Source organism: Gordionus sp. m RMFG-2023, chromosome 2, assembly GCF_954871325.1.
Source record: "Gordionus sp. m RMFG-2023 chromosome 2, tfGorSpeb1-WG-v2, whole genome shotgun sequence".
Lineage (NCBI taxonomy): Eukaryota > Metazoa > Nematomorpha > Gordioida > Chordodea > Parachordodidae > Gordionus > Gordionus sp. m RMFG-2023.
In genome coordinates, this window is record NC_088776.1 from 4,693,944 (window position 1) to 4,718,004 (window position 24,061).

General features: G+C 28.3%; 1 protein-coding gene and 1 long non-coding RNA gene across 2 annotated transcripts; both read left to right on the forward strand.

The window, feature by feature from the left end:
- The first annotated feature begins 13,935 nt into the window (after positions 1–13,935).
- On the forward strand, positions 13,936–14,778 carry LOC135923997 (uncharacterized). Its single transcript, XM_065459041.1, has 4 exons — positions 13,936–14,018; positions 14,060–14,213; positions 14,261–14,501; positions 14,558–14,778. The coding sequence occupies exons 1-4, from the start codon at positions 13,936–13,938 to the stop codon at positions 14,776–14,778; spliced, it is 699 nt and encodes a 232-aa protein (XP_065315113.1).
- Positions 14,779–20,609: 5,831 nt separating this feature from the next.
- Positions 20,610–22,982, forward strand: LOC135924843 (uncharacterized). Its single transcript, XR_010571424.1, has 5 exons — positions 20,610–20,745; positions 21,417–21,528; positions 21,967–22,246; positions 22,593–22,839; positions 22,899–22,982. It is a non-coding gene; the product is annotated as an uncharacterized LOC135924843 (long non-coding RNA).
- Positions 22,983–24,061: the final 1,079 nt, after the last annotated feature.

Here is a 24,061-nt window from a genome sequence, read left to right on the forward strand (position 1 = left end):
AGAAAAATGTGTTTACTTGATTAATATTTGTTGAAGCACCGGCTCCTCCTGGTTATGAGAGAGAACAAGATGATCAGCCAGAAAACGAAGAGGAAGAAAGGGGAAATGACAGAGAGCAAGATGGTGAAAGGGAACCCGAGGGAGATCAACGAGAGAATGAACCCGAGTATGAACGAGAAAGGAACAACGAAGATGATGATAGAGGGCAACCTGAAGATGATAGAAGAGAATCAGAAGAAGATGATAGAAGACCCCCCGAAGATGATAGGAGAGAATCAGAAGAAGATGATAGAAGGCCAGCAGACGATGATAGATATAAAGATGACAGAAGACCGGCTGACGATGATAGGCATGAAGATGATAGAAGACATGCTTACGATGATAGACGCGAAGATGACAGACGACCATATGATAGAAAACCAGCTGAGGAATATAGAAATCGGTATGAAAATGATAGACAAGGGCCAAATGAGATAAATCGGGAAGAAAATAATGGAAATCGTTATGCGGATAGACCTGAAATCGGTTATACTAACCCACAAAATCATATACCAAGGTGAAGTACTATAGAATTCTTAGTGACTAATTATTAATACATTTTAAAAAATCACATTTTTTTAGCCTCAAAATTGTATATCCTTTAATTTGTAATGATTAATTATAATGAAGTTAACTTTGGTTAAATGTTAAACTAACACTTATGGTAATATTTGTGTTAAACTTTTTTCTAAAATAATAATAATATGTAAATACTAATATTTAAAAAATTTCAATGCTTACCCATATCCTGTATATTGGTCGGAGGAAGTAAGTCGAATCAAGATAGTTAGATCCATAGGCGTAGCCGGGATCTTCCTAAGATAGAGGGGTCACTATAAGGTTCGGTTTTCTCCATAGATTTTATTGGAAGTCTTTAAGTCCACTTATTGTAGGCCTTTAGCTATACTAAATTTTTTTATATTTTTCTAAAAATTTTGAATTATAAATTATACTTTAGAAAATATACACTCATTTTTCCTTTCAAATTCTTCTTTATGGTAATATATTGTAGGGGAGACTGGGGTTAGGTAAACCGTGGGGCTTGGCAAACCATTTAATATTATTTTAAAATTATAAACTAGAAGGTTAAAATTTTATCCGATTATAGATTTTATTAGTTTACATCTATAGACAAAAAATCTTTTGAAATGATTAATTATTAAAAATTTTATTTAAGAAATAAAATTTTGATGAAATTTTCTAAAGATTTTTACATGATTTGGGAAAGTTTTATGAATATTTATTATGTCTATATAGTATTTCAATCATGATTAGTAAATTTAGAGCTAGCGGGGCTTGCTAAACCATACATGTCAATCCATTTCAATAATTTTTTTTAGCAATTATTACATTATTCGATACGGTGCGAAAATATAAATCCAAAAAAATTAATATTTTTATTAAATGTAATTTATAAAATGATCTTATATTTTAGATTGATTACAATTTAGATGAAGTATAGTATTATTGTATTAATTTTATGTAATTCTTAATCATTAAAATCAAATTTTAGCAATATTTAATAATAGAGAATATGCTAATAAAATCTAAATGGTAATGGTAAAGAGATTATCATTTTTAAATTTTATGTTCTTAAATGTTAAACTTATAATTAAATAATAATATATTTTACTTGACATTTTTATTTTAGGTATCAGTTATTAAGGATGTCCTGCCTTTAGCAGCATCACCTCTCAATATATCAAATGGTTAAAGCATGTGGAATATATCCACTGAATACAGATATATTCAATAAAGAAGATTATGTGGCCTCAGTTTATGGAGATTCTATATGTGAACTTCCATAAAGCCCATTACTAGAATCAAGCTCAGTATCTTTGGTATTAAAAGATATTTTAAATACTAACAGAAACTTAGATATATGTAATGATACTCCATCTACGTCTTATGTTCATTTAGATAATATTCCTGGACCATCGTGCAATTTATCAATATATCCTTGCCTCATCCCAAAAAGGAAAGAGTCAAGAGAGTTAAAAGGAGAGCAGAGATATTAACATCATCTCCTTATAAAAAAAAATTAATTGAGAAAGAAAAGAAAATAATGGAAAAAGAAAATATTAACAAGAGAAAAATAGTGAAAAAAATTATTCACAAAGATATTTGTGTTTGTTGTAAGCTAGAATATATCAAACATCATAATAATGAAGAGTGGTACCAGTGCAGAATGTGCCACGAATGGGTACATGGTACATGTGCTAATTTTGATAAATTTTTTATATGTCCAAAATGTGTATTAAATTAACCAAAATTAAGTTTCAATTTTTATATATAATTAATTAGCTTCAATTTATATGTATTATGATATTTTTAACAATAAAAGAATAAAATTATAGTATATGTATCATTATTAATAAATAAAAATACATTTTAATTTATTATGGCCTAAAAAAATCATTGGTTTAGGAAGCCCCTTGAAGTGGTTTGCCTCACCCCGCTATTGGGGCCTGTTGGGCAAATTTACGACTTTTACAAAAAATAAAATTTCAAAAAAATGATTATATTCTATAATTTTTTTATAAGGCACCTTTATAGAGTATAGTTTTAGGTATCCAATCATATATTGCTTTTTATATTATCTAAAAAAACCCAGGAGCTATAAACAATTTTGTAAAAATCGGTTCACCTAACCCCAGTCTCCCCTACACATATTTTGGGGTAAAGGGTTTATTAGCTTAAAATGATATTTTACGAAAACAGACAAAATTTCAAAAAAGGGGTGGGTTTTCCATTACCCCCCCCCCATCGGTTCGGTTAGGGTCAATAATATTTTTTTTTATTTTTGGGCACCCGATGATAAGACGAGTTCTGAATTCTAGAATGATGCGTCAACTTCATCATTGGTTTCTTAAAAAAAATATATATTATTTATTCTTAGGATCAATTTATAAAATGATTCATTTGAAGGTACATAAATAATAATATTTCTTCAAACTATATCATGTGATTTGTAAGTCAATTACTTCTGCCCTCCCCTCCTTTTTCAGTTATATAATGTTCTTTTTCGTACATGCGAAAGGACATTGCGCGAATATAAAAAGGTTAGATATGAGGCTTAGAATTCGGCTCCTAATCTGCGCCATTTTTGTGAATCCGATTCAAGTTCAGAGTCGTAAAAAAAAAACTTGTCACGACACTAGATAATAACCCTTTATAACGTTAACCATTTCTTCCCAGACCTAGATTATTACCCAGAGGTCGGTACTACCAGGAAACACAACCACAAGAAGAAGGAAGTTATAATACCAACGACAACCATAATAACGATATAGGAGGAAATGGGTACAGGGGTTTTAGAAGGGAGGGAGACGACGGAAATAAAGAGAGATACTTGGATTATTTCGATTGCGGAAATCCTAAAAATATCGAGCAACAAGTGGATAGTTGCGATGGTAAAGGCTCCTCTTCTGCCTCGTCATATGATAGGCGAAAACCTCAAAGAGTAGCGAACATCATACACGGTACAACTGCTAGTCCTCATACTTGGCCATGGCAGGTTCCTTTTTTTTCTATCTTAAAAATCTATTTTTTTTAAAAATTTTAATAATTAATTTCCAAATTTAAAATATATATTTGAAAAATGATAAATTTTTTATTTAAATTTCCATTTCCGGGATAAGCTGATATAAACATTTTTAAATTTTATACAATTAAAAAGGTAGCTTTGCTCAAATACGGTAAATTAAAATGTGGCGGATCTATGATAAGCCAGCGATGGATTGTAACCGCAGCTCATTGCGTTGAAAGGTATATGAGTCTTTGTATTACAATATATTATAGGCATACATGCAGGGTCATAACTACGTTAGGAATTTGGAAACTATGCTTCCCCCTCTCATCAACCTCTAACTGAAATAATAGGGGTAGGAGTGGATGGGGGTATAATGAATCTTTGAGATCATAATGGGAAGAAATAATAATATATATATTCGATTTATTTATTTTTTAGGGGTTACAAGAACGATTTTAGAATACTCGTTGGCAGCCACAATTTATTGGATCGAGATGATGGAAGCGAAATCATTGAGATAGCTGGAATACATATACATCCGGATTGGAATAGGAAAATATTAAAAGTTAATTCATTTCCGTGAATTATGTTTTTATTTGCTGAAATGTTACTTTTTAAAAGAATGATATCGCGTTGATCAAGTTGAAAAAACCGATAAAATTTAACAAGAAAATACAACCAATATGTCTTCCAATTATGCACTACAACGTCAAGGGAGGTGCCCAGTGCCACGCGACTGGTTGGGGCTTAACGGAAAGTTAAATATAATAATATAATATAATGATTTGTTTGATTATCTTTTCCAACATTTGTTAATTCCGGGGGCTATAACGGGTATACAGAAAACTAAAAGCGTTATGTTTCGAGCCGTCGCGTTGTTTAATGCTATCGAAATAACGTCTCATTCTCCTTAGCGTTAACAATGACACCATTGAGCGATAATATATTTTTTTCTTTGAAATAATGCAAACAATAAAGCACCATATTATTACATTATAACGCTTTGATAAAATTTGAAAAACATATGTTGCGGTGCGTTAAATGCGATACGATTTATAAAATTAATAACGATTTTTCTTAAATATTATATAAAATATTTGCCTCTATTTTAACTTTATCTTAAATTAGTTTTTAAAAACTGAATCAGCTGTAATAACGCAACGCTCGAAGATAACGCGTTTAACTATAGACACAGCCTTACCCTTCCCTAAAAGCTAGGAACTCGAGAAATATCTTTGAGGAACTATGTCGTCTTTAACCAAAAAAAAAAATACGCTCATGATATTTAATTATCTCACAAAATAAAAATGCTGATATGATAAGATGGAAGGACGAAGACCCTGCAGCAAACTTGTCTGTCAGTTTCGGGAGAAGCGGAGTGTCTTAAATACAATAGATTCCCGAAGGAAAGACATACGGTATGCTCTCAATCTCAGGGAACGAACGTTTGTTTTGTAAGCATAATTTACATAAAATTATAAAAAAAATCGATTTTAATTGCCGATGTGTTTATTTTGGCGATTTATCATATACTCGTTGCCTATCCATAATGTTGATTCTTCCCTGAAATTTCATACTTTATTTGTTACTATTACAAAAGAATTAGGACTTTAAGTTTACCTTTATAATCCCATCCTCTATTTTCTTTCTTTCTTTCTTTCTTTCTTTCTTTCTTTCTTTCTTTCTTTCTTTCTTTCTTTCTTTCTTTCTTTCTTTCTTTCTTTCTTTCTTTCTTTCTTTCTTTCTTTCTTTCTTTCTTTCTTTCTTTCTTTCTTTTTAAACATGTCATTTTAAATTATTTATTTTTTTTTGATTAAATCAAAATAAAAAAGGGAGACTCCGGTGGACCCTTGATGTGTTCGGTCGATGGGCGGTGGACATTGGTAGGGATATCTTCGTTTGTTCACGGGACTTGTTACGGCACTAGCTTCTTCACAAAAGTGGCTGCGTATGCCGACTTCATAAAGAATACTCTTAAAACTCAATAATATTATTTAAAAAACCTGTAAAAGCAAATCGAAACCAAAATAAAATCTGGCATTTCATTTTTTAAAACATACTTATATTTTTTTGTGAGGAATAAAAAAATATCCAAAAGTGAAATTATATTTTTTTAGGGAGTAAATTTTGACAAATAGCAAGAAAGACAAATTTAGCTGATTTATTTAATCCTGCTAAAATAATACAATACCTTATAATGCCATTATTACAGACAAAATATAAATTTTGATCTTAAGCAATTTACAAAAACTCATTATGCCATTTATTTTAAAAAAATTTCAAGCTTTTTTTTTAATGATTTTAATCGCATTTATAACGTATATACAAGATATCTGCTGATGTACTTTTTGCACGGCACTGCCCGGCCTGGTCTGAATATTTATTTTTAAAATTTTTAGGTCCGGCCCAGATTTTCTTAAAAAATATATTCTATTTAATTTTTAATTTTTATAGCTAATAATAATGGCGATTTAAAATATTTGGTTTTTAAAATGTACCGCCCGATCCCAGTATTTTTTAGACCCCTCCCGGGTACATTTTAAAAAAAATTAAAATATGGCCAGGCGTTTAATGCTGGGCTTAGAGTCGGGCCTGCAGGTCTCAGGCTTACATGATCATATTTCAAAATATTGATATTCAACATAAAATGATAAAAATGTAATTTTAAATCCCTTCTATAATTCAGATGCTCCCTGTAAAAACAATGATCCTGGTTGTAAGAATTATAGGAACTCGAGATTGAAGGAATAGGTGTAGGTACAGTATTACATTGTCACATGTTATAACCATCAACGTTTAAAGTTATAGTTTATACAAGATATTTGGCAAACTCAGGTTGTTTGCAAGTGCAAGTCGGGTGGTATTATCCCAATCTTTAGAAACATTTCCATAGAGGCACCTGATTAGGCAAGCTGGATGGCAGTCGAGTAGTCGTTTTCAGGGCCGAACCCCACTGTGTTCTGCTTCTGTAAAAATTAAGAAGTTCACATAAAAACGCCCAATTTAGCCTCAAAAGAGTCCATAAAATTTTTGGTAAAAATCAAATACGGGGATGTTGACTCAAGGTTTTGCAGGATAGTGTAATGGAATCAGGTTCCAGGATTTTAAACTCTATTTAACGGAAAATTTGATAAAAGGAACTTAATAAGAATCCGATTTTTCAAAAGAGTGTTGAACCAACCCTAGACCTATATTACCCCCGACTTTCATGGGTTACCCTTAATTTGGTCTGCGATAAACTAAACACCATTAAATTTATGAACCCTTGTGGGGTTTCACAGACAGGTTATAACTAAATTAAATCCATTTTTTTTTATTGTTAAATAATGGGTGTATAAGTAGATCGTATCCAATTCGGACATTTTTGATTTTAGAGTGCCGTAAATTTTTGAAAATTAGACTTTTCTTTCCCGAAAATAACTATAGAAGTAGGAATCCCCCATCATTAGGGCTATAATTTTCATCATATGCTAAATAGTTTTTGTCTCAAGTAATTTTTTTTTCTTCTCCGAACGAATTCATATTTAGATTTTTTCCCCAAACCCCGAATTTTCCGGAGCACAACCGGTAAATAGAAAATGATATTATATAAAACTAACTTTTATTTATTAAATTTAATAATCCTCGAGGCCCATCATTGGCAAAATGTTTAACATGGTTTCTAAATTAGTGTTGTTTAACGGGTCGATTCAAACCGATTTTTAAAAGCGGCTAACCCGCTCCGGAAAAATATTGTCTAAGCTTCGAAATTTCGTTTAACAGATGTTCAAGCCGTTGTGCCACCTGTGAGCGAAATCCGTAGGCTTGCATAATATTTTTCCTAATAAATTATTAAGTAGCTGTTTATACATTTTTAAAGTTTTGTTTCTTTTTAATAGTAAATACATTTTATGATTTATCTTTCTTTATAAATTTTCGCTAAAAAATTTTTTTTTTGACAAATTATTTTATTTTTATTATATTAAAACCAATTTTAGTAAATAAATTTGAAGTCTCAAAGACAAATCATTTTTTAATAGTGATGTCCCAGATTTACCTCCGAGCCCTGGTCTCCCCTATAATATAACCATAGATAGACTAATCTATTAATAAAATCAACAAATTATTTACTCGAAATGCTTTGGATTGATGTTGAATATGGAAAATAGTGCAACGATGATCAAATTTCATAAAGATTTAAAATTAATTTTATTCCTATTACAGATACATTTTTAGAATTATTTTTTTATAAATAATTAATTTTTAATTAATACACAACGTGGTTGAAACCAAAGATGTGAACACAATACTTGTGATAAAAGAATTCCTAATTAGCAACAGGTTTTTTGAAATAATATCAGATTTCACACTATTTAAAGATACTCTTCATAAAATATAATACCCTTATCCTATCCAGTTCCACTGTTGTGAAATTATTTTCAAAGGATTTATTTTAGTGAAAAAAAAATTTCAAAAGACATACAGAATATATTATTTATTTTAGTATGTGTAATTATTTACATTTCAAATTTGAATAAAAATTATTTTCCTTTAATTCCTGCGATAATAATCTCGATCCCTGTAGGAACCACGATCGGAGTTGTAAGAATTATAGGGATTGAGTGTTTAGGTAGGGAGTGTTGGAGAAGGAGTTACTGTTGTAGTAGGCGGAGGGACAGGATTACATCGGCATATAGGGCAACCACCAGCGTCTAAAACGTTTCCATAAATACAAAATATTTTGCAAGCAACAGGGCAAACTTCAGGTTGCTTGCAAGCTAGAAAAGACGCGATTAAAGATTAAAGCTAGAAAAGACGCGATTAAAGATTATAAATTAAAATAATATTGTGCAAGCCTGGCGATTTTGCTCATAAATGGCATAAAGGTTTCTGCCAAATCTTCATATTATTTTAGATAAAATCGTAAACAATGGACATAAAAATCAGGCTTTTTAACAACATTAGTTTCCAAGAAGGACAATTTATGAATACATTAACAATATAATAATCTCTCTAAAAACATTACAAATCAAAAAATTATTTGCTCGAAATGCTTTGAATTGATAGTGAATATGAAAAAAAAATACAATTTAGCACAATGGATACGAATTTAGCAACAGATTTTTTGAAATCAGATCTCACACTAAGTGCCAAATGAAAAAAAAATCATTGTGAAATTATTTTACCTATCCAAGGATGAGACGAATATATTATTAATTTTATTATGTCTAATTATTTATATTTCAAATATGAGTAAAAATTATTTATAGCGATCGTAATCTCGATCCCTGTAAGAACCATGATTGTAGTTGTAAGGATTATATGGATTGAGTGTAGGGAGAGTTGGAGGAGGCGTTACTGTTGTAGTTGGCGGAGGGGCAGGATTACATTGGAGGGCAACCACCAGCGTCTAAAACGTTACCATAAGTACAAAATATTAGGCAAACAGGAGGGCAAACGTCAGGTTGTTTGCAAGCGCAAGTCGGGCAATTATTCGAATCTAGGATATTTCCATATGGGCAGTATATTAGGCAAACGGGACCACAGCCGGGTGGTGGTTTACAAGGGCAAAACTCGTATCCTATTCCGTAAAAAATGAAAAATTAAGAATTTATATGTTAATAAATAATATTGCAAAAAAAAACACCCCAAAGAGTCGAAGAGAGTATATTTCTTGGTACGGAGATGCTAAGTCAATGTTTTATAGAGCTGTAACCTGAAAAATACAGGTATCTGTAATCCCAAAACTAAGAACTGAATTCTAATTTGGGTTCATTACCAAATTAAATTCATTTCATTTATTAAGGAAAAAAGGTATAATTTACTTTTTTTCAAATAAGAAATAAAGTAATTAAGCTGTCCCAGATAAATCAGCTTTAGACAAAATCATATAAAATTGTTTACTCGAATAACTTTGGACTGATAGAATGGTGAATACGAAAAATACTATAAGAGCAATGGTATAATTGAATTTAATCTTCATTATCGTAAAAGTTTTAAATAAAACAATATATCACAAAGTTATATTTTATAATAAAAATGTGAAAAACTTCTCAATTTATATAAGATATTATTATCATCGTTTAATTTGACTCGTCTTTAAGGAACATGTATTTTAAATGTTAAACGTGAAAACGGTGAATGGGAGTTTTACTGGAATTAGTATTTTTCATAAGGTGTGTTTGTTTAAAAATTATATAGGTTGCTTGCGAACTTATAATTAATAGTTAATTCAAGATAAACTAAAATAGAGTTAATTATTTTATGTTATAAGAAAGCGTATATACCTATTTATTGAATTCGCTTATTATTTTTATAAATTTTTTATCAACGCATTGCAATATATATGTATTTCAATGGCTTTATTTTGTAATAACGCGGCTTTAAATATCGCAACGCTTAAACATAACGCATTTACTACAAATGAGGTTTTATACATAAATAAGATGGTTCGATTGAAGTGACACCCTATTTTCACTTAATCCTAACTGTCAGTTTTTAAGTTGCGAAATTTTACAGATTGATAAAATATCATTATTCTTAACAATTCGGCAAAGTTTTATAAATTTTTTTACTAATGCGACTTCATATAAAAATATAAAAAACCAAACGATTTTTTTAAATACCAAAAACGATAATAAAACATATGGTTTTGACTAAAGATGATTAAAGTTTCAATTAAAATTTTATGACAAGAAGAACATTCTGGAGACAAACGATTATTTCAAGAATTATCCCAAATAGAAATTAACATCTTTCAGAACAATCAGCACTCATTCGTAAAATTTATACAACGGGGATAATAAATTTTTTTGAGTTTCGCAAATTTGCACATGGTTTAATTATAATAATTATCGACAATTGTGTATTTTCCAAATAAAAAAAAAATTAAACGAATTAAATATATATTTTACAGTATGACTTTTACCCACCTTGTATATTATAAGAAAATTCTAATCATGGTATAGACATTAAAAAAATGTTTAATTTATTAAAAATCAACAACACTTCTTATTGAATGAATATGATGGCAACATAATTTTTTAGGATAACAATAAATGAAAGGATCATAAGCGTATCCAGGATTTTGCCTGCATCGATAGAGAATGTCTATCATAAGCCATTAAAAAACAGATTCTAATTATACACTTGTGACCAGTGTTGCTAGATATTTGCAACAATGGCATCAGCATAAGATCCCTACAAACCAAATATTGCTATGTTAAATTGGTTGCTGATATTTTGTTCTATGTCCAAATTTTTATTTTCTATACTTTATAAATAATAAAAAACAACATAAATTTATTTAATTTTTTTACATAGAATGGGCCAATTTATTTCCTCGAAACAGTGAGTTGCTGTTTAAAGCATTTTTTAAATTGCAAGAAAAAAAGAAGAATGTTTTAAAGTGGGGATTCGAAATTGTTACCAAGAAGTATATTTTTCCATTTATGATCATTCATGAATATTATAATAATAATAAGGCCACTTCTAGACAGAACGTTTTTCTCAAAGGTTTTTTCTTTTGATAATGTTACCAGAAATTTTATCTAACAAATCAAATTTTAAATATTTATTCTTGATGTGAAATAAGCTCAATAAACTTTTTTAGCTCACTTCATAATTTAAATTTTAAGAATAGAATCCTAATTCAAGCATCAGGCACACCAAATATAATAAAAATTGTACCTGTATTTAAGTTCATTTTTTAACAATGTAAATTGTTTCTTAATATTTTTTAGCATCTCCTTCCAAAAGTAAAAAAAAAGTAGAAAATTATTTGAACATTTCACAACATGATATAACCCACGAGTTTCCAAGTTAAATGAAAATTTACTTATAATTTTTAATGATTAATAAATCTAAATAAGTTTGTGATGGCGCTGATAAAAAAAAAGGTCGTGATTTTAGCTTTAGCCAGCTACTTAGTGAAATGTGATCTTGTTTATTCTCTTTTAGATCCACTAAATCGTTTTTTTCTCTATTTTTAGGAAGATCATCTTATTCAAAAATAATTTATTAATCTTTTTATAAATATTGAAGTTGTTTCCTGAATATATTTTTAATAATCATATTATAGCTTTATGCTTTAAAGATTTTCTTAATCATATGGAAGATATTCGAAATCCCGGGATCATTAATAATTCATATAAGGAAGGATATTTTGATAAGCCTTTTTATTTGTTTTATTTTGAGCAAATACAGAATATATTATTAAATTTATTTATTATGTGTTATTATTATTTTAAATAAAAATTATTTATAGATTCCTTTAATTCCGGCGATAATAAGCTCGATCCCTGTAGGAACCACGATAGTTATAAGGATTGTAAGGATTGAGTGTTGGATAAGGCGTAACCGGAGGAATAGTTTTACATTGGCATATTGGGCAACCATTAGCGTCTAAAACATTACCATTCATACAAAATATTAAGCAAACAGGAGGGCAAGGAGTTACTGTTGTAGTAGGTGGAGCGGCTTCGTTTATAAAGAAAAAGGTATAAAGCTAATTTACTGTTTAATAAGCAATAATTTAATTAAACTTGTTCCAGATAAAGACAAAATCATAAAATTGTTTACAACGGCTTTGGATTGATAGAATGGTGAATACGAAAAATAGTGCAAGAGCAAAGGTACAATTGGTTATAATTTTCATTATTATCTTAGAGGTTTTAAATAAAACAATATATATTTTTTTTTACAGGGTAAAATTAATTGTAAAGTTATATTTTTTTGAAAATAACGTGAAAAACTTCTCAATTTATATGAAAATATTATCATCATTTAAATTGACTCGAATTTTAATTTTCATTTTGTCCTTTTTCATTTTTGATGGTCAAATTGAATAAGATTTTTTTATATTTTTTTTTGGTGATTTGAATAATAAAGTTTTTTTTATAGAGAGTCAACTTAAATTTACTGTTCCCTTTATTATTTATTATTTTTAGAAAGTTGATTTGAACTTATTTAAAGCTTTTTTTTAAGTAATAAAAGCCCTAGGAGTTAAAGTGATAAAAGATCAACAACCTTAAAAATAATCTATATAACCTAACCTATCAACGGTAAGCTAGGCTAGATTTTGGGCGCCATTTGAATGAGAAAAGTAAAAATAATTAAGACAACTCCAATATTGTGTTTCTCTAGGAAAATGTATTTTAAACATGAGAAGTTTGAATCAAGGTTTTTTTTACTGGAATTAGCATTTTTCATAAGTTTATTTTTTTTAAAAAATTAGATAGGTTGTTTGCTATTTTATAATTAAATTTTTTTATATAAAAAAAATACATCATAAATTTTTTTTGCTAAAAACGAATTTAAACCTTTATAGTAAACACGTTAACTTCAAGCGTTCGGTTAAATCAGAGCGTTAGAACAGCTGATAATTTAAGATTAATCTAAAATAGAGTTAAATATTTTATATAGTATTTAAGAAAGGGAATATACCTTTTTCCTGAATTCGCTTATAAATACCAACGCATCGCAACATAAGTTTTTCAATTTTATATCATGGCGATATCATCATAACGATTCATATTTTTATATTTATACCTATATATTGGCTTTATTTTGTAATAATGCCGCATTAAATAACACAACGATTGAACACAACGCGTTTACTACTATAAGCTTTGCATATACAAGATGGTATTGAAGTGTTGTTAAAAAGCCGAGTTTATACGGCTCCGACCTAGAGGTCGGAGCCAAAAAATTGAATTTGGCTCAAGCCGGCTCAGGAGTTGGCTCAAGCCGGTTCAGGTGTTGGCTCAAGCCGGCTCAGGTGTTGGCTCAAGCCGGCTCAGGAGTTGGCTCAAGCCGGCTCAGGAGTTGGCTCAAGCCGGCTCAGGAGTTGGCTCAAGCCGGCTCAGGAGTTGGCTCAAGCCGGCTCAGGAGTTGGCTCGAGTCTAATTTTTAGCCAAAATTTATTAATTTAAATATTTTAAAAGAATATAATAAATATATTTTTTTTTAATTTCTTTTAATTATTATATTATGAAAATAGATTTATATTATTTGATGTTTTTTTTAATAAAAAAAAATGCGCAAGGTCTATAATAGTGCGCACAAATTGAGCAGTAGCGTTTTGCCGTACTTTTTTAATAAAAAAAACATAACGCTTGCTGTGTTTAAATTGAAGCGGCGTTTTTAAATTATTTTTATTTTGTAAAAAATAAATGGAGTTAATAACTTTGGATAATGAAAAGTTAATGGCGTTATATATATTATTACAACATAAAAATAAGAGGAATTTCAAAGGAAAAACTTCAGAAATATTCATTAAAAGAAATTTATTCTCTGAGTATGTTACACTGAAAGGTGATTTAACAACATCTCAGTTCTTTAATTATACGAGAATGAAAAGGTCTACCTTTTCAGTCATTCTAAATATGATTCATGATGATATCAATCCCAAAATAACTAATTTCAATAAACAAGTGGATGCAGAGGACAGACTATTTTTGACATTAAGGTAATGAAAATATTTTAAATATCCTATATTTATTCATAAAGATATTTAATATCTGGGATGTCCTTCTCCCAATTATCTTATTCAAGGATATCCAAATCCTGTGTTGCATACATTGTTAAATCAGTATGCAGGGCAATTTGGAATGCTAGCAAAGATATTTATATGCCAAAGCCTACAAGAAAAGATTGGGAAAGAGTACATTAAATTTATATATTCCAACAATTTAATATATAATTATCTAGATTTCCCAGGAGTTCTTACTTCATTCAGGGTTCACCAATTGTTTTGGAGCCTTGGGTGGGAAACATATTTATATCAAATGTCCACCAAATAGTGGTTCTCAATTCTATTGTTATAAACACAGATTTACTGTAGTTTTGTTAGCCCTTACTGATATATATAGAAAATTACTGTATATTGATGTAGGGGCTTATGGAAAGCAAAGTGATGGAGGAGTATTTAAAAAAATCTCCTTGTATAGAGGTTAGAATATAATAATTTTTAACTGATATTAAATCATACATATAATAATAATGTAGAAATTATAAACAATACTCTAGATCTCCCACCTGACAAAGCATTTCCAGGGCAAAATGAAAATATGCCATATGTAATGGTGGCTGATGATGCTTTTCCACTGTCATCTTATTTGATGAAACCTTATCCAAAAAATGGTCTATCTCTAGAGGAAAGAGAATATAATATGAGACTATCCCATGCATGTGTCAGTGTGAACATAAATTTTTTATGGTATTTTTAATTTGAGAAAGCATTTAAGAGGGGAAAGGCTAACATCTTAATCGTAATTTTGAATATAATTATATCATTGAACTCAGAATTTAATTCTCTATCCAAAACCGCTTAGATGTATTTTTTTACGTTTCCGGTTCACAGAATATATTTTTGTCGCGAAAGACATTTTTAGGGGAAAGGCTAACATCTTAAACGTAATTTTGAATATAATTATATCATTGAACTCAGAATTTAATTCTCTATCCAATACCGTTTAGATGTATTTTTTTACGTTTCCGGTTCACAAAATAAATTTTTTGTCACGAAAGACATTTATAGGGGAAAGGCTAACATCTTAAAAGTAATTTTGAATACATTGAACTCAGAATTTAATTCTCTATCCAAAACTGCTTAGATGTATTTTTTTACGTTTCCGGTTCACAAAATAAATTTTATATCGCGAAAGTATTTTATAGGGGAGAGGCTAACATCTTAAAAGTAATTTTCTATATATTTATATCATTGAACTCAGAATTTAATTCTCTCTTCATATTCTCAATGACTGATACCCCCTAATCACAGAATCGGCGATGAGAAGAGCAATTAAGAACAAGAGAGGGATATTCAGATGGAAGTCAACAAAAGAACCAAACCCTAATCACAGAATCGGCGATGAGAAAAGCAATTAAGAACAAGAGAGGAATATTCAGATGGAAGAAGATAAACTGAAGGGCAAACTATGAAAACTCATAATTCTTTTAAATCATATGCTCAATTTATTATATTAATTTACTATATATTTATTTATATTATTAAATATTTTATTATTTATCCTTAAAAGATATACTAACAAATGTGATTATTTTTTAAATTGACATATTAATGAAATTTACTATTATATTGATCGTTATTATACTAATTAAATTAGTGTATAATTAATTTTTATATACCTAAAAATTGAAATAAGATTGGTCTTTTGCATATATTATAATGTAATGTTATTATAATATTTTTTCTCTAAAAAAAACAATAAATCAATTAAATATCTCATGTAAATTTTTTATTTTTCATCATCCAAAACAAACAAAGAAATCAATTTTTTATAAAACAAAAATATATTATTATAATATATAATAATAATATTTAAAAAAAGAACGGAGATGGTGTGGCGCAGGGAAACAAAAATGAAAAAGGGACGTAAGTGTTGTTTAGGATAGCTCTTTGGCTAGAAGACTACCATTGAAACTGATATAATTAGCTTTGAGAATCGCTATGGATAGTCGTTGACGAAGAAAAAAACCCTCTCGAGGTTCTTCTGAGAGTTTGCTGATTTGTGATCCTAAGTTTTTGAATTAATCATTTTCTTTGTTATTTTTATTTTCAATATTATTTTTTAGCCTTTCGTATTACCAAGCCTTTCGACTTATAGACCTTACCCTTTTTTTATGTTTTTTTTTAAAAATTATTATATCATTTTTTTAAAGATATTTCAAATAACTGGTTCCGATTATTTGGTTACTGCAACTCTCGGGGTGAAGGGGGGGGGAAGTTATATTATTTTTATTTTATAATATTATTTTTATGTTATTTTTATTTAAGATATTTTTAGGAGAATTTTGCCTATTGTGGTAATTCTTAATTCCGCATATTTAAGATACTTTTAGGAGAATTTTGCCTGCAAATTTAATTTTTTTTTTGTAAAATATAGGAATTATCAATTCCGAATATTCAAGATATTTTTTAGGAGAATTTTGTCTACAAATTTAATTTTTTATTTAAGATATTTTAAAATAGTTTTTCCTATAAATTTATATTTAAGATATTTTAAAAAAGTTTTTTTATTGTAATCGATTAAAATATAGGAATTCTTAATTAAGCCGAGTATGGGGGAGGGAGGGGAGTAGGAGAATTTTAACTACAAATTTAACTTTTTATTTAGTGAAATTAAATCTTTTTATCTTAGATATAATAGGTTAGAACGAGCCAATTATTTCTATTATCGGGTCAATAATTCATGAAATTTTATTAATCCAAATGATAGATCAATCAACACCTAAAAAGTCGAAAGGCTTTGGCGGGATCTAAAAACCAACTATAAAAGACATGGGAATGAGGATAATAATCATGAATATCTTCTAGAATATAGATATTTTTAAGAAAGATCGTTAAATCGTTTTGATATTTTTATTCATTTTATATATCACTGTATTAATTTCAATAATAAATTTCAATTTAATGAATAAAATTGGGAATTTAATACTATATTTTCGTGTATAAATTTTAATACTATGTTTAATTGAGTCATTTAATACTATATCCTTCACTATAAAGGTTAAAAAAATCACTTAAACTTCAAAGGTTGGGTATATTTTATCCCTAATACAAAATAAAAATTTGTAGACTTAAATAAAAAATTAAATTTGTAGGCAAAATTCTCCTGCCCCTTCCAACCTTCATATATAAACGATGCGGAATTAAGAATTCCTATTTTTTTTACCCCTAATACACAATTTTATAGTAATAACTTTTTCAAAATATCTTAAATAAAAATTTGTAGAAAAAACTATTTTAAAATATCTTAAATAAAAAATAAATTTGTAGGCAAAATTCTCCTAAAATTATCTTACAACAAAAAAAATTTAATTTGTAGGCAAAATTCTCCTAAAAATATCTTAAATATACGGAATTAAGAATTCCTATATTTTACCACAAAAAATTAAATTTGTAGGCAAAATTCTCCTAAAAATATCTTAAATAAAAATAATATAAAAAAACAATATTATAAAAAAAATAACATAAAAAAAAATAATAATATAAACCCGCCTCCCCGAGAGTATCAGTAACGACTATTTAATATCCATAGTCTTTAAGAAACAAGAGTCTGCCATACCGATGCAATATGTGTCGTAGATCTTTTATAATTATGAGATCTTCCTTTTGGCTTGAGCCTAGTCATATGACTCAAAAACAAACTGAATTTAAGGCTAAGCCGGCTTGGCTCAGACGTTTATAAATAAATTTCGGCTCAAAAGTCGGCTTGAGCCAAGTGATGAGCCGACTCGAGCCAGCCGAATAATTTGGCTCAAAGAGCCGGCTTGAGTCAGTTTTGGACTCAAAAACTAGATGAGTTTAGGGTTTTGCCGTCTTGGCTCAGCCGTTTTAGCAACACTAACACTCATCTCAAATAAATAAATTCGCCTCGATAATCGGCTTGAGTGAGCCAACGGCTAGCCGTTTCGAAATTTACAGATTGATATAATAACATCTTTCTTAACAATTCGGTAATGTTTTATTTTTAAAGGGACTTCATATAAAAATAAAAACCAAACGATTTTTTCGGTACCAAACGATAAAAAAAATATATGGTTTTGACTAAAGATGTATTAAGTTGTAGTTAAAATTCTATGACAAGAACAACATTTTGGTGACAAATAATTTATACAATAATTTTCCCAATTAGAAATTGATATCTTTAAGGACTTAATCAGCACTCATTCGCACGGGATCAGCAGATAAAAAGTATGGCGGTGGAAGATCTGGATATAACTCGGATAAATATCAAACTTGCTGAAACACTTGTAACGAGTCAGAAAGACTGGGCATCCACAATACGATTTCTTAAATAAGAGATTGGCATGTATCATAAATTTCAATATGTCAAATTATTCATAAAGATTTGCGGCTAAAGTATTTAAAAGGCTTAATATCTTTCAACTGCGAATAAATTTGTGAGTTTGATTCATGTGTTGATATACCTTGGTAAATTTAATCCAAGTTTGATTTATTTTATTTAATTTACCGATGAAAAAACTATTCACTGTAACTTCACACGCTAATTTGCTTTATGTTCCATCCGTTACAAAAAAAAGAGAAGTCAGTTCTATCGACTCATGTGCCATTTTAAAAGTTTCTAAAGAATCAAGAGATGAAAGTCGAATAGTAAGATAAAGGCCAAATGTGTATATGGGCTACTAACTTATTCAGCAAGAAATATGTTTAAATGTTTTAAAAAATTACTGGACGCATTTGAAAGAAGGCGTTGAGATCCTTACATTATTTTCAGTGCCTTCCCGAACCTATACAACACTTAGTTAATATTTTTTGTTAAAATAAAGTAAGTGAGTTTGGCAAATTTGCAGATGGTTAATAATAATTGTTAGATAATTTTATTGTGTATTTTCCAAATTAAAATTATATTTTACAATATGGCCATTTACCCACCTTGCATATTATAACAATATTCTAATAATAATATAGAGACATAAAATAGATGTTTAATTTATCAAAAATCAATATAACCTTCTAATTAAATGAATATGATGATAACATTTTTTTTTAGGATAACATTAAATGAATACATCATAGGTGTATCCAGGATTTTGCTTTGTAGACTGTCAATATAACATGCAATTAAAAGATTCTAATACTTGTGACAGGTGTTCTAGATAGTAATTAACAAGTTTAGGAAGAATGGGATATTTATGGCAGTTTCCAGCCCAATATTTTAAAGTATCTGCTATGGTATATATTTAGTGTTGTTAAACGGCTCGATTTTAGCCAAATTTTAAAAATTACTAACTAAATATTATATCCAGAAAAATATACTCAAGCCTGAAGATTTTACTCATAGATGGAACTTTAGGGATTTAGCTCAGAATTAAAATAGTGTGTAACGATTTTAAGTATCGTGTTAGACAAGAATTCGATATTTATCTACGTAATACAAACATTAATAATATATGTGTTGTAATATAATATTTTCATTTACCCATATAACAAATTGGTCTATTAACTCTTTTTGTTTTTAATAAAATAAACATATTTTAATCGGAATAAATACAACTAAATAAACATAATTATATCATAAATATATACAACAGGAACAAAGATTTGGTCATCTATTAGCGAGAAATCTCGTGGCTTAGGTAATATTTTTCTAGCTAAAAAATTGAGTTGACCGTTTCTCCATTTTTAAAAATCAACTTATATCTAGCCGTTTAACAACACTAATATTTTGATTTCTTTAAATATCAATTCCCTGTGATAATTTTTGATTTCATGGGAATATGAAGAATATTTGGTGGAATTGTTAATTAAATTGGACTCTTCATTTGCTTTGATGGCATCAACATAAGATCCTTACAAACCATAAATGCTACGTTAAATTGGTTGTTGATATTTCTTCCATGTCCATATTTTTATTTTCTATATTATATAAATAATAAAAATCAACATAAATTTAAATTTTTTTACATATAATGGGCCAATTTATTTCCTTGAAAGAGTGTTGCTGTTTAAAACATTTTGAATTGAAAAAAAAAGAAAGAATGTTTTAAAGTGGGGATTTAAAATTGTTACCAAGAAGTAACAGATATAAGAAAAAATGTATGATGATTTTTAAACATCGCCTATTTCATATTCTGGAAACCCGTATCATATGGGATGCACATAAGAAAATTCATAACACATTCATTTATTTATCAATGATGATCATTCATGCATATAATAATAATAAAACCACTAAAAACAGTTTTTATATATACACTTGTGACAGGATTTTATTTATACACTTGTGACAGGTGTTACTAGAAAGTAATTACCAAGTTAAGGAGTGGGATATTTATGGCAGTTTACCGTTAAATATTTTAAAGGATTTGCTAGGGTATTTTTATTGCTTTAAATATTAGTTCCCTGTGATAATTTTCGATTTCTTGGAAATATGGACAATTTTTGATGCTATTTGACTCTTCAATTGCTTCAACGCCATCAGTATAAGATCCCTACAAACTAAATATGCTATGTTATTTTGATTTTCTACACTATATAAATAATAGAAAACAACATTAATTTAAATTTTTACATAGACTGAGCGAATTTATTTCCTCACGCGAGTTGCTGTTAATGTATACTAGAAGTAGTTTTTCATCTCTAAAGCATGGATTGAATTTTAAAAAAAGAATGTTTTAAAGTGGGGATTCAAAATTGTTGCCAGGAAGTAAATTTCATTCTTTCTTTCTTTCTTACCTTCCTTCGGAAATATTTAAATTAAGTGTAATAAAAATAATTTGGTACATTTTCCAAATAAAAAAAATTTAAACGAATTAAATATATATTTTACAGTATGACTTTCACCCACCTTTCATATTATAAGAAAATTCTAATCATAGTAGAGACAGAAAATAAATGTTTAATTTATTAAAAATCAACAACACTTCTTATTGAATGAATATGATGGCAACATAATTTTTTAGGATAACAATAAATGAATGGATCATAGGCGTATCCAGGATTTTGCCTGCATCGATAGAGAATATCTATCATAAGCCATTAAAAAACAGATTCTAATTATACACTTGTGACCAGTGTTGCTAGATAGTGATTACCAAGTTAAGAAAGAATGGGATATTTATGGCAGTTTACAGAGAATTAAAATATTAGTTCCCTGTGATGATTTTTGATTTCATGGGAGTATGGATAATTTATGGTATGGTTAGTTAAATTTGACTCTTCATTTGCAACAATGGGCATCAGCATACGATCCCTACTAACCAAATATTGCTATGTAAAATTGGTTGCTGATATTTTGTTCTATGTCCAAATTTTTATTTTCTATACTTTATAAATATTAAAAAACAACATAAATTTATTATATTTTTTTACATATAGAATGGGCCAATTTATTTCCTTGAAACAGTGAGTTGCTGTTTAAAGCATTTTTTAAATTGAAAGAAAAAAAGAAGATTGTTTTAAAGTGGGGATTCGAAATTGTTACCAAGAAGTATATTTTTTCCATTTATGATCATTCATGAATATTATAATAATAATAAGGCCACTTCCAGACATAACGTTTTTCTCAAAGCGGTTTTTTCTTTTGATAATGTTACCAGCAATTTTATCTAACAAATCATTATTTTAAATATATATTTGTGATGTGATATAAGCTCAATAAACTTTTTTAGCTCACTTCATAATTTAAATTTTAAGAATAGAATCCTAATTCAAGCATCAGGCACACCAAATATAATAAAAATTGTACCTGTATTTAAGTTCATTTTTTAACAATGTAAATGTATCTAGATCACTTTGAAAAGTACTTTCAATACCTCTGCGCTTTAGAATCAAATTTAGTTGTAACTTTCATATTTTAAACATTATATCCAATAAACTCTACTAATAAATGTGACTTCATTTTAAGATTTTATGTTATATTTTTTAGGATCTCCTTCCAAAAATCAAAAAAAAGAAGAAAATTATTTGAAAATTTCCCAACATGATATAAAAAGGATCATACTGAAGCAGATGAAAAAAAAGTTACTCGGAGGATCAGATGGGGTCAATATGGATTCAAGCTTCAAATAACCATTATAACCCATGAACTTCCAAGCTAAATGAAAATTTACTTATAATTTTTAATGATTAATAAATCTAAATAATTTGTGATGGCGCTGACAAAAAAAAGGTCGCGATTTTAGCTTTGGCCAGCTACTTAATGAAATGTGATTTATCTTATATATTCTCTTTTTGATCCACTGAATCGTCTTTTTCTCTATTTTTATCCATCATCTCATTGATTAAACCCTCAAATTCAAAAATAATTTATTTTTTTATGAAAATTAAGTTGTTTTCTGAATATATTTTTAATAATCATATTATAGCTTTATGCTTTAAAGATTTTCTTAATCATATGGAGATATTCGAAATCGTGGTATCATTAATAAATCATGTAAGAAAGGATATTTTGATAAGCCTTTTATGTTTTATTTTGAGCAAATACAGAATATATTATTAAATTTATTTATTATGTGTAATTATTATTTTAAATTTGAAAAAAATTATTTATAGATTCCTTTAATTCCAGCGATAATGAGCTCGATCCCTGTAGGAACCACGATAGTTATAAGGATTGTAAGGTTTGAGTGTTGGAGAAGGCGTTACTGTTGTAATAACCGGAGAGATATTACATTGGCATATAGGGCAACCATTAGCATCTAACTCTTTACCATTTATACAAAATAACATTGGACAAACATCAATGCAAGAAGTCGTTACTGTTGTAGTAGGTGGAGCGGCTTCGTTTATAAAGAAAAAGGTATAAAGCTAATTTACTGTTTAATAAGCAATAATTTAATTAAACTATAATTGTTCCAGATAAAGACAAAATCATAAAATTGTTTACAACGGCTTTGGATTGATAGAATGGTGAATACGAAAAATAGTGCAAGAGCAAAGGTACAATTGGTTATAATTTTCATTATTATCTTAGAGGTTTTAAATAAAACAATATATATATTTTTTTACAGGGTAAAATAAATTGTACAGTTATATTTTTTTGAAAATAACGTGAAAAACTCAATTTAAATGATGATAACTCGAATTTTAATTGTCATTTTGTCCTTTTTACATTTTTGATAGTCAAATTAAATAAGATTTTTTTAGATTTTTTTTTGGTCATTTGAATAATAAAGTTTTTTTATAGAGAGTCAACTTAAATTTACTGTTCCCTTTATTATATTTTCAGAAAGTTGATTTGAACTTATTCAAAGCTTTTTTTTAAGTAATAAAGCCCTAGAGTTAAAGTGATAAAAGATCAAATACAACCTTAAAAATAATCTATATAACGTAACCTATCAACGGTAAGTTAGGCTAGATTTTGGGCGGCATCTGAATGAGTAAATATAATTACGACAACTCCGATATTGTGTTTCTCTAGGAAAATGTATTTTAAACATGAGAAGGTTGAATCAAGGTTTTTTTTACTGGAATTAACATTTTTCATAGGTTTATTTTAAAAAATTAGATAGGTTGTTTGCAGGAAATCTGAACCAATTATTATTATTAGGCATACAAATATAAAAGTAAATAATACAGAATACTTACCAATATATACATTTACATGTACAACTTAAAAATATATTAAATCTAGTATATTAAAATGTTTAATTTCGCGTAAATATACATTTTAAAAAAAATACTGTATTTATAAAAATAATAAATATATATAATTACAATAAAATATAAGTAATTTTTGTTGTACATAACGGAATTTAAGAAAAATATATAATTTATCAATTCTAGAAATTTTAAGAAATTTAACAACCAACGACTTCATAATACAAAGTATAATAATTGAAATATAATTAGTGCAAATGATTATACGAGGAAGAAGGGGGAAGGGGGGGGGGGGTTTAAATAATTTAGGGAAGAAGAAAAAAATCTAGATTAATCGGGCTCCTCGTGGAATGAACCTATGAAGCATGTGAAATTAGATTTTATAATCTGAATTCCTCTGCGTTGACTTAAGTAGACGCCTT

Bases quoted from the DNA above. Each gene is read 5' to 3' on its own strand.
- LOC135923997 (XM_065459041.1), top strand. From the start codon at position 13,936: ATGATTCATGATGATATCAATCCCAAAATAACTAATTTCAATAAACAA. The intron at 14,019-14,059 runs GTAATGAAAATA...TTATTCATAAAG, and splicing joins AGACTATTTTTGACATTAAG to ATATTTAATATCTGGGATGT. The intron at 14,214-14,260 runs GTACATTAAATT...ATAATTATCTAG, and splicing joins CAAGAAAAGATTGGGAAAGA to ATTTCCCAGGAGTTCTTACT.